This window comes from Venturia canescens, chromosome 1 (assembly GCF_019457755.1).
Source record: "Venturia canescens isolate UGA chromosome 1, ASM1945775v1, whole genome shotgun sequence".
NCBI lineage: Eukaryota > Metazoa > Arthropoda > Insecta > Hymenoptera > Ichneumonidae > Venturia > Venturia canescens.
The window spans coordinates 9,870,233-9,886,872 of NC_057421.1; the positions used below are offsets into that span (position 1 = coordinate 9,870,233).

Genomic DNA, 16,640 nt, shown 5'->3' on the forward strand with positions numbered 1-16,640 from the left:
AGCTAAATTCTCAGATGCAACGGGCGCAAGGGCTCCGGTCGATCCATCCATCAAAGAATTCTCGAAACTTCTTCTCTCTCGGTTCACACGTGTATGTATACGTGAATTTCCGTACGTGTCTGATTTTATATTCCGTATATTAGCGGCCAAAAGTTTGCCCAACGACGAAGTCGACAGCGTTCAAAAACCGTTCGTATTCGGTCCTCTTACAATATTTTTCATTCCATTCCGTCGCGAGCTCCTTCAATTGCAATTTTAAAATACTTTTATAAATTTTATTCCAAGGTGTAAAATTTCGTATGCATCACAAAATTCCTGTCCGCCCCTCGTCTCGCGTTCACGAGTTCGAACATCAGCTTTTCAGATTCCAATTGACGAAAACATCGCTCAGACTTCAAAGATGGTGGGAAAAGCCAAACGGAGCGAAAATAGCATTTCCAAATGCAGTTGGCTCATCATTTCGACTTTTGACATATGAACTTCAATATACTTGGGATTTTAACACTCAGAAGAGACGAGTGCGGACGTAAGAATTGGCGAAATCAGCAGACCATTACCACGCGAATAATTCTCCATAAAATTAGCAATAAATTTCGAACCGCTGAGCTCAGCGAAGTACTTTTGACCCGCGCAGTGTCAATTCTAGATCACGTTTTAGTGGACGCGGAGACCGTGAGTACGTATGGTCATGTGGGTTAGACGCGCACCGTCGGACTTTAGCTTCTGAGAAAGGAGGCTGTCGAGATGCGAGCCCGTTATTCGACGAGTCAACCGGAGTACTCGAAATATAAAGCGAGTCCTATTATACGGTGCACGGGATGCCGTTGATCTCGAGATTCGCGACAATGATAAATAGAGGAATGTTATTCGAATTCACAGTCTGAAAAATGGTATTAAACCAGTTTTTTTCTCGCTTTTCAGATGTTATGATGAAGCACCAAGAATAATGTATGAGGCAGATCGAAAGATATTGGAAAATCGAGACCCTGTTTAAGAGAATCGTCAATATTTTTACGTGCATTTTTTCCTGATGGCGTTATAAATTTATGAGTTCGTTGAAAATCGTACTCGAAATAAAGATGGATAAATTAATCGACAATTCGGCAAAAGAGATTGATGATTTCGTTATAATTTATACGAAAAATAAACTCGAGGTGCTTGCGTCATTTTCGCTAATAAAGCAGCGAGGCAAGAGACCGATGCGTCGGGCAGCTCTCACGCCGCGAACGACTCGTCCATCCGCCTTATTCAGCATTTACTATTTTCGATCTCTTCACTTTTGTTTTCCACTGTTTTTTTTTGTCATTTTTGATTTTATTTCGCGCTTCGAGCTGCCTCGTTTCATGTTTTAAAATCGTGAGAAAAATAAACTTCCGGCGACTCGCGAGCATCGTCGCGGTTCTTTAATCAGCCTTGTGAAAACACACGCGATCCTTTCTCGTGTTTAATCAGCTCGTGGAGTATTTGAGGAACTATTTTCACGCAATATTTTTAAGGCCTCTCCCCACTGTAATCGGTTAATTCACATTTTCCGCTGGCCAGGAAAATGACGCGGACATCGCGAGCTGACGAAAACTACTTCCGGCTACTCTGTCCTTTCACTCGAATGTCTAATTAATTTGAACAAACATGCAACTGTTGGCAGGCAAAACAAAAACGATGAATTATCATCTGCGAATGTGGGAGCGCGAAGGACGCTGCAATATAAACGCGTTGTCACGCGTTGTTGTTTTCTTATGTGAAAGTTCGCGCAAATTTATTCGTGTAAAAATATATCGAAGCCGGGTATATTTTGAGATGGGAGTCGTAAAAAAAGTTTCAAAGGTCGGTGCACGAAATTACAGTGGATGTTGGAGCTTTTACTCGGGCGCAACGAAAGAAGAAAAAATCTCTTTCGTATCTCAAGCAGAACATCCGCTCTGTATTTTTGTATCCTCTCGAGTGGCAACGTGTGCTCTAGTATGTCATTATTTTTAGCCTTGACCCTTTCACGAGGGTCCAACCTGCCCTAATTTCTCGCTTGTGCGATATCGAAGCTTCAACCGTTCCAGCTTATTTCTAAAGCGATCGTTGAGCAAAAAAAATACTCCGAAAAGTGCAAATCGGCCTTCGAGTTACGATGAACTTTTTATCCACCCACGCCGCTTGCTCTTGCGAGCCTTTCAAGTGACTTTTCTCGCGGTTCTTGGCTGCGTGTGTGTCGCGTTCTCCTTCCTTGGTTTATTACATTTTTCGCCTTGGTTCGTTCTTAAAAGAATCGACAAGGCAACAGAACCGCTCGTACGATTTTTCTTTTTCTCCGCTATCAGGGACTGGATCGCCCGTAAAAAATTATTCGCCAAGGCAAAAAGGTTCGAAGATAAAGAGGAACGTGAAATATTGACATGTCTTTGGAACTGGTTTTCTCTCGCATTGCATCTTTGTTTTTCACAACGCGGGCTCAAGCAAAAGTAAGCAGACGAGGGTGTGAGCGGCGGGTTCGTGACGCGGGTGACATCACGTGGATTAATATCTCGAGCTTACAGCTCTTTCGGTGCATTCCGCACGATGCCACGATCAAGTTCCCCCGAAACCACGCGACCTTCGAATAAATTACGGAAGCGCGATTTCCTCGCGTGTCATCAGACATCTTACTAGAAACAAGGTTTCATCGAATACTGTCATACGTCGAGCTTCTATCCGGCGTTGGGTTTTCAAGTTGCTCTCATTTCCGTACCCTTCAGAATGAAACACACGTGTCAAATCGAATATTGTTTCAAGAGTATCACCGAAAATTGAGTGAATCAATGACAAAAATGTTCACAAAATTCAAGTTATTTCATCCTTTAATTCGTACGAATGCGAATTTCTTCAAAAGTTTTAGGGGGTCTACCCCAGGACGGGCAAACAAGATTATTTTCACGAATTTTCAAGTATTAGGCCTAAAAAATACACCAAATATTTTTTTAATATTTATTTTACTCAGTTTTTGCACAAAAAATTGAGGGAGAAGGCAGGTCCAAAAAAAGAATGGATGTGCGCAGTTGATAAAATCTGTGGAATGGATGATCGGAGAAAAAGAATAAAAATGGTTTTAGATTCAATGGGGAAATGACTATAGTGCAATCACACGATTTTTTATTTTTTTCAAAAATGACATTTTTACAAAAACTACGAAAAAGCAGGTTTTTTGCAAAAAAAAAATTGTTTGACTCAAAATTTCAAAATTCGTATGATATGCGCTTGAACTATAGCCATAAATAACACGTGATAAAATTTTGGTAAAGATCGGTTGAATAGTTTCGGAGATTTTGTCAACGAGACGTCCAAAAACGTAATTTTGAGTAAACGCTCAGACAGCCAAGTAAACGTCGCTCAAAAGTACACTAAGACTGCTCAGATCTTTATAAAATTTTAGTACGATACTTTTGAATATTATGTACACTTTTGAAAAATGCAATAGAAAAATCAATTTTTTGCAAATTCTAATTAGAGTAGACCCCTTAAAAAGCTTTTACTCCGACCTCAACGGGTTTGCGCTACAGATGCCTTGCGAGACTATTTCCAAATGCAATTTCGCCAGCTGATACATTTTAATCAACTGTAGTACAGAGTCTTCAGCGTTAAAAATAGAATAGAAGCTTTCTCAAGAAGAAATGAAAGTTTATCCAAGAATAATATTTAACTGGCATAGGCGATGCATTACGAAACAAGGCTTTGTTGAGTACGTCATTAGTACAAAATACCCTTTCACTCTGCGGACATCCCGATGATTCAAGCAAGCAAGACTCGGGTAGCTATTTTCTTACACTTTGCCCCGTTTTCTCCTTCGCCTCGTTCTCATGCCTCTTTGTCTCATTCCCTTTCCGTTCTTTCTCTTTTCTCCTGTTCATGTGATTTTCCGCCGCGTTATATGGCCCGCGAGCATGCACGGAGACTGCATCCGGTCGAGCTTTGCTCGTAATACTCACTCTATTTTGGAAGCTCGTTTAAACTCAGCGGCCACATCGCATAAACGGGCCACGAGAAAGGAGACGTGCACATGCACTCGCAACACGCCTCGCACGGGCACTAAAAAACAGACATGAAAAGTCGTGGCTCGTGGATGAAAAAAATCAACTTCCAACCCGGAAGAGAGTTGCCAAACTCTGCGACGCGGTGTACACCTTAAGAATGCGACTGAAAATTCTCTAGCGTTGAACGACGAAAACATTCTTTCCGCCGGCATAGAACCGGCTTTATACTCGGATCGAGAAAGTTTTATTTCAACAGAACAGTTTTTGTCCAAAAGTTATTACGATTATCGTAAAAACGTCTGGTCCAGCGGAGAGAAGAAATCGAAATTAAAATCGAACATTCCGCTAATCACACGTTCGAGTTTAGGCATGGGAGGTTGTAAATTTTTTTTCTCACTTGCCAAGTACGTGTTCACAATTATATGGTTTTAGGAGAGAATAGTAAAATGAAAAATTGCAGAAAACAAAACTAGTGAGCTCAAAACTAATTATTCGAGTGACTTTCTTCTTTCGAGACGTTTTTCTTTCTAATAAATCTTCTTTGTCACGATACTGTTGACTGCTAACGAGAGCAGCCCGAAATAAAGATTGATTCACACAGAGCACCCGTTCTACGGGTCTTACGAAATCTTTCGAGTGTTCGTAGCCACGAAAAAATGTAAATCTGAATAGTAAATACCCATGATTCTGTTCGGGAGCCAAAAGAGCAGATTCACGAGTTTCCGTCTGGTCAGCTGATCCGGTGGACCTTTCGGCGTCGTCAATGGTCGTGTGAGCAAATTAAACTTCGTTGACTGAACTTGGCACACAGTTTCCCTGAATCATAGCCTATGAAGTTGGCCATGAATACTTTGAAGGGGAAATAAAATTCACGAGGCAGGCGTGAATGGAAAACTTCAACGGGAAGTGGAGCCCGAATTTTTGTTCTCCAATGGGAAGAAGTTTTATGTTCGAAATCACGTGGAGCGTTATAAATTGAGGAAAATAAACGAGAATAGTTAACAAAATTTTAACTCCCACTCGAGTAAATAATCAGCATTACCACAGTCGTTTAGGACACGGAGAAAAAGGATTCATTTTTTATAGTGAGGAATTTTCAAGAATTTTCAAACTATTTAACCACCGATTACAAACAGCATAGTATTTTTTGAATTTTTCAATTTTTCGTCCCTTGAATTCTAAGCAACTTTATGTGGATAGCAAAAAGTGATGCACGCGAGAACCATACTTCCTTTTGTTTTTGAACTTACTGATAAGTGGAAATGTATCGTAAATCACAAATTTCCACTGTCAGCATAGTAAGTTCTATGATAAATACAGGAATATACACCGAATAAGTGTGACATTTTACCATACATATAATTTTTTCCCAAAGTTGCCCGAGCATATTTTACAAAATACACATTTGAAGTGACTAATAGTACATTATAACACTAGGACGAAAAAGTTTTTCGTACGCGTGTTATATGAAATTTTATATTACGAGGTGCGGAAATGGGGGTTTTGTGTACGCGAAGCGTACGCAAAAGCGTCCATTTACGTACCGCGTGATATAAAAACATTTTTTACTATGCTTATAGAGAAAAAGTCTTCTGAATAAAAGGCATGGACATTGGTCCTTTTACTATGGCGGATAGAACAATTCTTATTACTGCTTTTCGAATTAATGCTACAATCCAGTACATATGTCCCCGAGTTGCTATATTCCTAGTACTTTCCTCCAGAATTTTCAGCCATGTTTTCTCCTTGGAGTTGAGTAATTTCTAAAAAAAACTGAAACCTCATTCTTCATCAGTTTTCATAATATTTTCAGCGGGTGGATCGTTTTAAAAATCGTTTCTTTCTGTTTTCCTCGACATACTTTAGTTACACAGCGATAGTCACGTAAATTTGCCAAGTTTCCAAGACTACGAGCCAGATACGCTAATCCACATTAAGCGCGGAGATAGACGATGAGTACTCCAAGAGTTGTACTTTCCTTCCTAACTTTCTATTCTCGCTGCGCCCCCCGCGTCCTCACTCTGCCATCAGATGTGTGTACCTAATCGGGTTCGTTTCATAGCCCATTAGCTTGTCACCGATTCGCTACCACATCCAACTACACGCAATTGCACGTCCTCTCGTGTCTCCGCATGAACACATCGAATCCAGCGTGTTATAATTCACGCGTTGTATTTCCTGTTCCTGCATACATTTTCCCACGTTTCGTTCACGCGTTGAAGCCTTCGAGTCTTATCGATCTTCATCCCTCGTGAATTTCAATTTTTTATTTATTCAACAACGAAATTTATGCGCACGAACTTACAGGGAGCCAGTCGCGAGTACCAATTCGCTGGGCAAATTTCAGTCAAAAAACTATTCAAATTGAGACTGTTCAGATTTTTACAACGAATGCTGGTGTCATTGTTCTTGCTCTATTAATTCGACCTTTTGAGTTATTAATCCCATAAAACTGGCGTTCCAGTGATACTGAAAAAGTGGGAAAAAGCAGAGCAATTTGTTTAGCATGAGAAACTCGTTGACTGCTCCATTAATGAGAACAAATCCGGCTCTTTTCCTCAATGAAATCACACTGCTGACTTTCCTCCATCGTTTGTAACTCCCGACGCAATATTTGCCTTGATATTCGTAATTTTTATCACGTCCTTTTATCACTACCTCATCGGACTAAACTATTCCAGGCTGTTTGTTTTCTAATGAACTATAGGAACGTGGAAACAAACAACACTGTCGAGCGAATGCGACGGGGGAAGAAAGAAGTTGGTAAAAAAACTTGTAAAAACGACGCATATTTACGTGCTACCCTGACCCAATTGTACTCAACGATCCTGCTGTATTTTTTCTGTTTCCTGCATACCCTCGTCTTCCGGGAAAGAACGTTAGAGCGCTCACTCGTGTGAGTAAGTACAAACACATCCGTTATGTATCCGCATAATAGACTGGCGAGTGTCCTCGAGAACGAGCGTTTCGTAATACCTGAGAAATACTCCACTTCCGAGTACACGTGTCGCATGTGTAGCGACGAGTTTACAACTTGCTGCAGAGCTCGATTACATTGAAAAGTTAATAAATTCGTGTATGTACAGTGTGTACAGGGAATTCCGCATGAGAACGAACGGTTTTGATATTTTAATATTCCTCGAAGTAGGCGATTAAGGTAGATCGTGGCCGCAGGATCGCATTTTATGGGCGTGTAAATTCGGTCGATTTTTAATTCCTAACTAAAGATATTATCACCCTAAATTGATGTCAGAGTTATTTATTCGAAACTGTAAATGCATTTTTTCAACTTATTTTTTGGCGAATGGAATTACAAGCCATCGATTAATCGGGGACTAACTGAACTCCAAATTTCATTCGTTCCTAGCGAAAACACCATAATTTTTTATGTAAAAAATCGCTTTAGAGAACGCTAAGGAAAAAACGAAAGGAAATGGATCAAGAAAAAAGTGTTAATACAAAGACAGAAGGCTATGACAGGAATGGCCCAAGTCAAGGAGAAACGAAATTTCGATATAAGCAAATGTGACGTTACAGGAGTGCTCATTACCAATTTCGTTCAATCTTTAACGTAATATCTCTTTATTACTAGCATACTTCATTGTTATTGTGTACGTTTTTCATAAGCTTCGTAAGAAGCGTTCGCTATATGGAAAAATAAACGATTTTTTACGCATAGTCCCTATAACCCTGCGTATTTTTCTTCATATTCAAACGCAAAGACGTGTTCAATACGTTAAACTACCTTAAGAATCGTTCTGATACCGGCAAAGTTATTATCGTTGCAATTCTTTTTGTTGTTCACATAAGCAGAAATTGATGTTTTTATAAATGTTTCTGCGGATTTCGATGGCTCCCTCGACACCCGGACTCCGTTCCACGGGGGAAAATGCCTCACAATACTTTACAAAGTGTTTCAAGTGGTTTCTGCCCGCTATGAATAAATAACTCTGTTTCTCTTTTTACTAGCGATGGGTATCAACGAAACGTGAGCGCGGTTTGTGAGTCACGAAAGACGCGAGGGATTCGTGGGAAACCCTTTGATACGGTGTGTTCTGCGAATGCATTTAGAGCGCTGAATTAATCCGAAGCGTGGGACGTTCGTTTCTCTTCAACTCTTGCACAATTGCGATCGGAATCAAAGTTTTAAAAAAAACTCTTACAAAGCTTTTGTATTTTTGTGGAATTTCTATGTTTCGTACGGGATTTGCATTGTTTATTATCCGAAATGCACGCGACACACTCCAGCTCGTTGGATAACAGGAGATTAATTCGCGCGAGTACGTGATTGCGAGGATTTAACTTAGCGTCAAACAGCCCCACGGGCTCGATCGATCGGCATCGAGAGACGAGGTAAAGGAGTTAACTACGTGGGGAGAAATATAGGGAAGGGAAATATGGATATCGAAGGACGCGTGGAAAAAGGGAAAGCATATCTGTGTATGCGACATAGAAATGAAAGTGCACACAACGCCATTTCTACACGAGCAGGAGCCCCTCCGAAATAAACTCGTGACCCAAATACCGCGGCTGGATGACCCAGTTTCCTCTATTCTGACCTATTTATCGGAATCAATGGGATCGTCGTATTCACTTCCCCTCGGTCCCTCGCCCTCTTACTTTACGAGTGTTGCATTTGGACGTTCCAAGCTCTGAAAAGATTCCAATACGCGGGTACGTTCGAGCAGAGGATTTTCTGAATGAACGTTCCGGCTTTGTCTCCAGTGAGAAGAAACTTCATACGTGTTTCGAGCAAACGACCTCGGATGTGAATATTCCTCTTATGAACCTCAAAGTTTCAATAGATACAACGAACGCATTAATTTCTATGTAGAGTCGTTTCAAGGCCAAAAGACGACGCGATTCTCTTTCACGTATGTTAAACTCATCGAAGGTTAACACAACTGTACTTAGCCCAAGCTATTTTCCGTCATTCAAAACAAATCAAAAGTTTTAAGCACCAATTTCAGATTCCAGACGCAAATAACAAACTTTTTTCTTCACACTCTTCGTCGCTATTTCCAACGAGGAGTGAACTCGTAAAACGTTCTTTTTTCTTCAGTTTCCGAGAGATTTCCCACTGATATTTCTTCTCAATAAATTATTCGGCGCTCGATTGCATTTTGTACTTCAATTTGACGCGTGTTTTCGGGAAATAGATCATTCATAATTTGATTTATCGCTATCAGACTCGAGTTAAATATCATTTACATAAAAACAACACAAACTCATTCCGCCACAGGCTTTTAAAAACGTCGTATCCGCAGCTGAGATCAAGCAGCGAACGGCAAAGTAAAATCCCATCGAGTACGTCGTTCCGCTCGCATGAATCCCATGATAGTACCAAGCGGAGCGCGAGAATCGAGAGCAAAGAAATACGTTAATTCGATACAGCCGAGTCCAAATATGCGGCATGACTTTCGTTCAAATCACAAAGATCGCTCTGAAATAATAATCCGGTGAAAGTGAAAGTTTGCTGCCTCGTGTGTGCGAGCGTGCTGAGCGCCCCGTGCTTTTATTTCCTCGATCGCCTCCTCGCTCAGCTCTTGCATGTAATCCACAACAAATGGATGACAAAAATAACGTGCCACGACGAACACGCTGCTCTGGAGTTCGACTCTGTGTAGAAAGCTCGTAAATCTAATGCATTGTCAATCGTTGCGGATATTTACATAAGAATCGCCTGCTAGAGCGATTCTATTTTTAAGCATCGCCGTGTTGATAACATTTTTATTTTTATATTATATTTACGTGCTTTCATCGCTGGTTTTGCTGCTCAACTATTTTATGCTTCTGCACGGGTTAAACTCCCTGTTTAAACTGTTCCACGAACTTTCGTTGGTTCCATATTTCCCAGTTGAATGGAAAAGTTACTTTGAGATTGTAGCGAATTAAACGACGTTGAAGTCTGCAACGTTGGAGTTCACCGAAATGAGGGAAAAAAACATCTGTGGTTGACCAATTTTTTTATTTCACGAAGTATCGGTGCAGTTGAAGAACTACGAATTGCGAATTCGGCGGGGAACGAAATTGAAGAATTACTAAAATTATTGGAGGGTTTTTCAGACCATTTTGTTGGACTCCAACGTTGTAAACTTCAGTGTCATCGAATTAAATGTTCAATGAATTTCATGAGGATCCCGTAAGAGGTGACGTACACAGAGAAAGAAATGGGGTTACGCTTCAAACGGATTACACGATGACAGGGTTTGTACGCAGAACGAGGAACGCGCGCTGTTTTCCTAAGTTGGATATTGATCTGGGCCACGGTGGAGCTCGAGCCATCACCGAGAGGGTGAGTCTCTTCGTAGAGCGCGCTTCTACTCGGTGGATTCTGCTGCCCTACATTGTGCGATCGCCTGTCCGCGTGCACTCTTCACGTTTATATTTATTCCCACTGAATTTTCCTAGGAGATCATTTTCGGATTTACAAATGAATTTTGCGACGGACCGAAGAACATTGGGGAACTAAACCGTACAATTGTTCTCCGAATTCGAAGTAGTTTTCAGGGCGACTGTACATCGAGTTTGCTTTCGATAGATTTAAGATACCTCGAGAGCACACAAAGCTGGAAGAACAAAGCACCGATCGATGCGAGCCTCAAGTGACGATTGTCTTTTTAGTCTTTTAATATTTACGAATGTCAGACAGGTGAGAGGTACGACGAATGGGACGAATCGGACACACCCATCAACGGAGTGTTGAATTTTTCGAAACCTCAACTAAGTTTATTCGCCAAATCCTTTAGACTTTATTTTACTATCCTAATGAAGCTAAATATTTCGGGGTTTTTCAAAGCGGCTATCAAAAACAGTGGAAAAGAGGCTCCACTCGTGGCGCCTTTTCCCAGAAGCTCGCATCGTAAGCAAACGTTAATGAAAGCTCGATTAATCAAGTAAAGAGTCGATAGTGTGTGAAGAATTTTGCAAAGTTTTGTCGAATTTTGTAAAACTTTTGAGAGCTCAATGGTCCACGGTTATTTCGAACGAGAGCGATCCGTAAGTACGAAGAATAATTGCTCCACTTGTGTGCCAAATTTCACCGCTCGACACGCGTCGTTCGCGAATGATAAAAATATTAATTTTTGGCACTCGTTTAGCAAACACTCACGCCTACACAAATCCCTGCTGGAATGTTCCTCGAATACGACTTTCTAACGTTTGGAAAAGTTTATATACCAGCGATCTTAACGAAACGAAAAAAAGTACATAAATGGATGTCAACTTGGCTCATGCAAACATCGATACACCCAATAAAATAGCCGGATGTTTAAAATAATAACAAATTGCAATTAACGTCAACTATAATTAAAAAAAATAAAATAAAACAAAAATTAGATGAGCCAAGAAAATAAAAACGTCGTCTTACCTGAAGAGGGATGATTGGAGACTGCAAATGGTGGTTGAAGCTTTCGTGTCGCCGAGGCAAGGTAACACCTCTCTGGTTATGTATTCTTCGAGAAACTGTAGAGACCGTCCGGATGCGGAGTAATCACAGTAAACCACTATAAAAAGATAAACAAACAGGAAAATGTAAACTGATTCTATCGCCGCCTGTAAATCAAGTTACGAATTGATAAAAATCATAAAATTGGCTGCTTTTTTTGTTCTCATTTTATGATTAATCTGCAGCACAATATATGGCTGAATGACTTTCAACGAGGCGATTTTAAATCGTGAAGATCATGACGAGAGAATAGTGCAACGTGCAACTAAAACCGCGAGTGCATTCAAGTGGCTCCTTCCTCTAGAAATTCTTTGCGTATGTGTATAAATATTTAAACGACACTTATACATATGTACATACATTAGTAATCGCGAACCGACGTCACCTTTTAACTTTCGCTCGACATACAAGTGAAAAACTCAAATGTAAGGCTCCTGCTCGTATATCGTGCGGACCTTGTACACCGCATCGAGATTAAGCTCGCTTATGCTCTCTCGCTCTTTAACTCTTTGCTCTCGTAGCAAAAACCAGAAATCGCGCTTTATCTCGTAGTCACATTGCTCACGACCCCGATTCAATACGCAAACAACAAATCGATTTCTCTTTCCTCTTATTGCTCCTGCCCTCGTCGTTTATTTTATGTATTTTTTCTCTCCATTGTCATCCTTTTCATCTCCCCGGTATCTCGCCGGTAAGACACACCACCGCGAAAATTCTAATTTCACTCGGGGAATAAAGTCGTCCCTGGCAATAATTCGCAGTGAGAGCGCCCGTCTAGATATGGGCACGAAGCCAACCGTAACCAAATGTCGGATATATCTCTCCTTCTCCCTTTTCTCCTTCCCATTTCTCGCAGCTTCGCGATTGAACACTTTTGAAATATCTTCGTATCAGGTGCTGATGGACAAATCGCTTTTAAATCATCGTTCCATCGTTTCACGTGTAAATTTTATTCTTCGTTCGATTTTCAACGTTTACATTAGGTGAACGTCTATCAAGTGGGTTGAATAAATTATGTTGAACGATTCTCTAGCTCCTTGATGTGAAATAATCTTACATATTTTGTACAAACTTTGTGCAAGTGGATAATTCCGTTACTATGGAGTGCTGTTTATGGTTATTGTTTATCTAGAATGGTAAAAAAACTATTTTTATTGACTTTGGATTTTTCTTTTTTTAGCTTTACTTTGGAGCTTAAAAAAACTCGCTTTTTTAGCATCATCTGACATTTCGACGATTGCAAATGCGTGGGAAAACAATCATCTGCTTTTTAGATTTTTCTCAGTCTCGTCGTGGCTAATGATACTGTAACTTTCATAAGTTTTTTTTTCGTTCGAGCAAAAACCTTGCTGTCTGGAACGAATGCGAATGTAATTAAAAAGAAATTTGGTCGAATTATATCTCGAGAGATCTCGAGAAATCGTTTTTGTAGTGACAAAAAGAGCAAAGTTCGATATACGAATTTGGGGAGTGCAAACTATTCGAGAAATTTAATTACAAATGTACCGCCTCAGGGCAGAAGGGAACTCGTGTGGATTGATCATGAGTTCAGCCCACTCAGGGATTGACGGACGTTTTTGGGTCATGGAATTATAATACTTGAATATTTTCGCAAGTGGGCAGACACCTGGGTTCTCGTACGATCAAGATATTTGACTGTTGTTCTTTCGAGTGTTGCATAAAATACAACAAAATGTTGAGAAATAATGGCTCTGATTGACGATGTAGTTTAGCACGTTGTTCAGACGAATAATTCAACTGGCCGACAGCGATGAGCGTAGTAGACGTGCGGTTCAACAATTACCAGAGTTTAGCAGTCGCAGTTGAAGTCAGTACTCGGTTGGGCGACTGCTTCGACATCAACCGCAGCTGGAGGTATTTCCCTTAGTTTATGACGATGTTTCGCTGGTCGAAACATTCCTGAGAGCTCTCCCAAGAGTACGAAAATTGCTGATCAACAAAATTGAATTTGTTTGAGAATCTTCTCAATGGAAGTTTCGTTAAGGCAGATCATGCCGGCAGGATCGTATTTTACATGTGTCTAAATTGGATCGAATTTTACTCTCGAATTAAAGATATAATCACTTTTAATTAGTGTCAGAGTTATCAATTCGAAATTGTAAATAAATTTTTTCAACTTATCTTTTGGCGAATTACAAGCCAATAATTGAACGGGGATCCGTCACCGACCAAACTCAAAATTTCATTCGTCCCAGGCTAAAATACTGTAGTTTTAATGCAAAAAATCGATTTAGAGAGCGCAAAGAGAAAACACCAAGGGAAGTGGATCAAGAAAAAAGTATTAATAAAAAGACAGAAGGCTGTGACAGGAGTGGCCCAAGCCAAGGAGAAACAAAATTCCGAAATAAACAAATGTGAGGTTACGAGTGCTCATTAACGATTTCGTTCAATCTTATGACGCTGAAGTTTGCAACGTTGGAGTCCAACGAAAATGATCTAAAAAAACTCTCGAATAATTCCAGTAAATCTCGAATTTTGTTTTCTGCCGAATTTGCAATTTTTTATTTTTCAACCCACATCAATGATTTGTGAAATAAAAAAATCCTTAATTATAAATCTTTTTTCATTCATTTCGTTGGACTCCAACGTTGCAAACTTCAGCGTCATTCAATCTTTAACGTAATATCTCTTTATTACTAGCAAGACAATCGTCTCCAATTTTTTCCCAGACCTTCATCACATACTTCATTGTTATTGTGTACTTTTTTACAAACTTCGTAAGAAGCGTTAATTCGCTATATGGAAAAATAAACGATTTTTTACGCATAGTTCCATTAACCATGTGTGTTTTTCTTCATATTTAAACAGATTTATCTAAATGACCAATAAGACGAACCCTTTAAAATTTGATATGCGTGTCGGTCGACTATCCATTAAAACTTTGTTTAAATATCAAGACTTTCTTATAGAAAATCGTTTCGTGCATGAACTACCTTAGAAGATGATTTTTTAATCATAATTTTGCCTAAATTTGGAGTTAAACTTCCAAATGTGAATGTTAAGGGTGCGCTAAAAATAGCCTGTAAAAAGAATGAATTCGACGAGAGGACAGTGAGCGCGTCAAAGTAATAAATATTAATTAATGCACCACAGTTTGTGTTGAATTTTCGTACATGGCTGACTCACAGTTTTTTCCATCTCACACTCGCACTACGCGATATTGTTCAATTAATTTCGCTCAATTGATCTTAACGTTGCGTAGCAATTTTAGAGGCACGTGTACAGTGCTGACATCGCGTCGATTTTAGAACGCGGTATGAGCGGACCGACGTGAAACGCGAGATGATTTCCGTTCTGATAATACGATTGAGCAATGAATCGAGGAATGAGGCGGCGGGGAAGGGAGATCAATAACAATAATGGTGCGGAATAGTGAAATGTGGAACTCCAATTTCGACTGAGTTTGTGCTGGCACCATGATCATTTTCACATTTGAACTCATTTTTAAAATGGAATTCAATGTTATTTCAAATTTCCAGACAGAATATTTGAATCTCGAACGACGAATCTTAATCGCGTTATTGTCGAGTTATTCGATTGACCACGAGGCAGAAGACCGAACTCGTCTCGCGTCCATATTTTGGCTCGATCGCCGCGAGTGTATCGCGTGACCGAAGCCGAGGTCTACAATATTCATGAGACTTGGCAAGCTAATTTTGGCCCTCGAGTTAAGCGTGACGGGTATCGATCGAATTTTCACTCAATGCTGATCGAGAAGTTCCATTACTATCGCTCGCGACGTAGCAAAAAAGGGAATTTCATTATGAAAAATGCAATTTCAATAGAAATAACGATTCTAGAGCGTCCCACTTCGAATACCCGAGTCAGGAATCTTCCAATCATTTAAATTCAACCCGACGATTATCAAAATTATCGCCGAATGACGATGAAACTTAACAATCTTCTTTCATGAGGCCAAGTTTCCAACGTTTCCATCGAAAAAAACTCTCCAATAATTCCAGTAATTTTCCTATTTTGTTCCCTGCCAAATTTGCGATTCGTAGTTTTTCAAGCTGCACCAACGATTCGTGAAATAAAAAATTGGTGAATTACAAACGTTTTTTTCGTTCATTTCGTTGGACTCCAACGTTGGAAACTTCAGCGTCGTCTTCTTTCTCTCGTCAAATTTGAATTCAGTTCCAATCTTAGCAAACGCGAATATTCGTTATTGGAACTACTCCCAACGAATTTTGATTTTTCGACTGTTTTCGCAGCAGGTTACACCTAAATTTTCTGTCCTTCGAAAATTTCGGAAAGCAAGCCCTTTTTCCGGCTGAGCTCGTTTCGTCAGTTGCATTAGTTAGAAGAGTTGGTCCCGAGCATTTTGTTTCCGCGAGGAAACAAAAATATTCCAATGGAGGATTGGAGCGCGTTGATTAATCGCATATGCGGTGCGGCGCGTGCTTGGAAACCTTAACAGTACGTGAGTGAGTTCAGAAGCTCGCCGAGTCCCTCTTTGAGCTAAAACACATCGATGGCAATAGCTTTTCTCGTTCCTCTCTCCTGCTTCCTTTTCTCTTTCTCTTGTTCAACGTCTCGGTGTAAACATCTCTGTTTCACGAAGAGCGAACTATGGATGAAAATAGACGATGAAATTGGGCCGAGGCGGCGGCGTTCAATTCGCGGAAAGATCCCGATTCTTTGGCGGACTCGAGGTCGATGCGCGCGGACCGTCAACAGTCGACAAATACACGTTGGACTCTCATTCGCATCACTTGTGCCAATCTGTATCATTCTGCCGAAAATTCCGACGCGATTCATCGAAATGTTTGCTACCATCGTTTCGGTATTGTCGTCATTCCTTCGTGGTTCAATCTTCGTATATACGTTTCAGCCAAATTTTTCCACAGACGAACATTCTGCGATGATCACGTCACGACGAGCATCAATCTTTGTGCACTATTTTTCAAGTTATCAACAAACATAACCTGGAAAAGGTTTTTTTACAACGAATTAGTAAGGATTCGTGTTTTCGTCTGAGATTTCAATTTGAATATCGAACTTGGAAAATTCATTCTACGAAAATGTTTCATCGGCAAACAGATCTTTTGGGATTTTAAAAAATTGGGTTAAACCAGAATAGTTTAAAACTGAAGTTTTCGAAGAATTCCACTCATTTTATCGAGTGAGTATTCGCATTTGAGTTTTTTCACAAATTGCTGTGCTCGGATTACGTG

The 16,640-nt window shown here is 40.1% G+C and overlaps 1 protein-coding gene across 1 annotated transcript in view; it reads right to left on the reverse strand.

The window, feature by feature from the left end:
- The window catches only part of LOC122405635 (uncharacterized), a 49,058-nt gene that overhangs the window by 11,119 nt on the left and 21,299 nt on the right, over positions 1–16,640 (reverse strand). Inside the window, exon 2 of the mRNA XM_043410568.1 lies at positions 11,365–11,500. Within this exon, the coding sequence (XP_043266503.1) occupies positions 11,365–11,500 (136 nt within the window). The remainder of the gene's footprint in view (positions 1–11,364; positions 11,501–16,640) is intronic.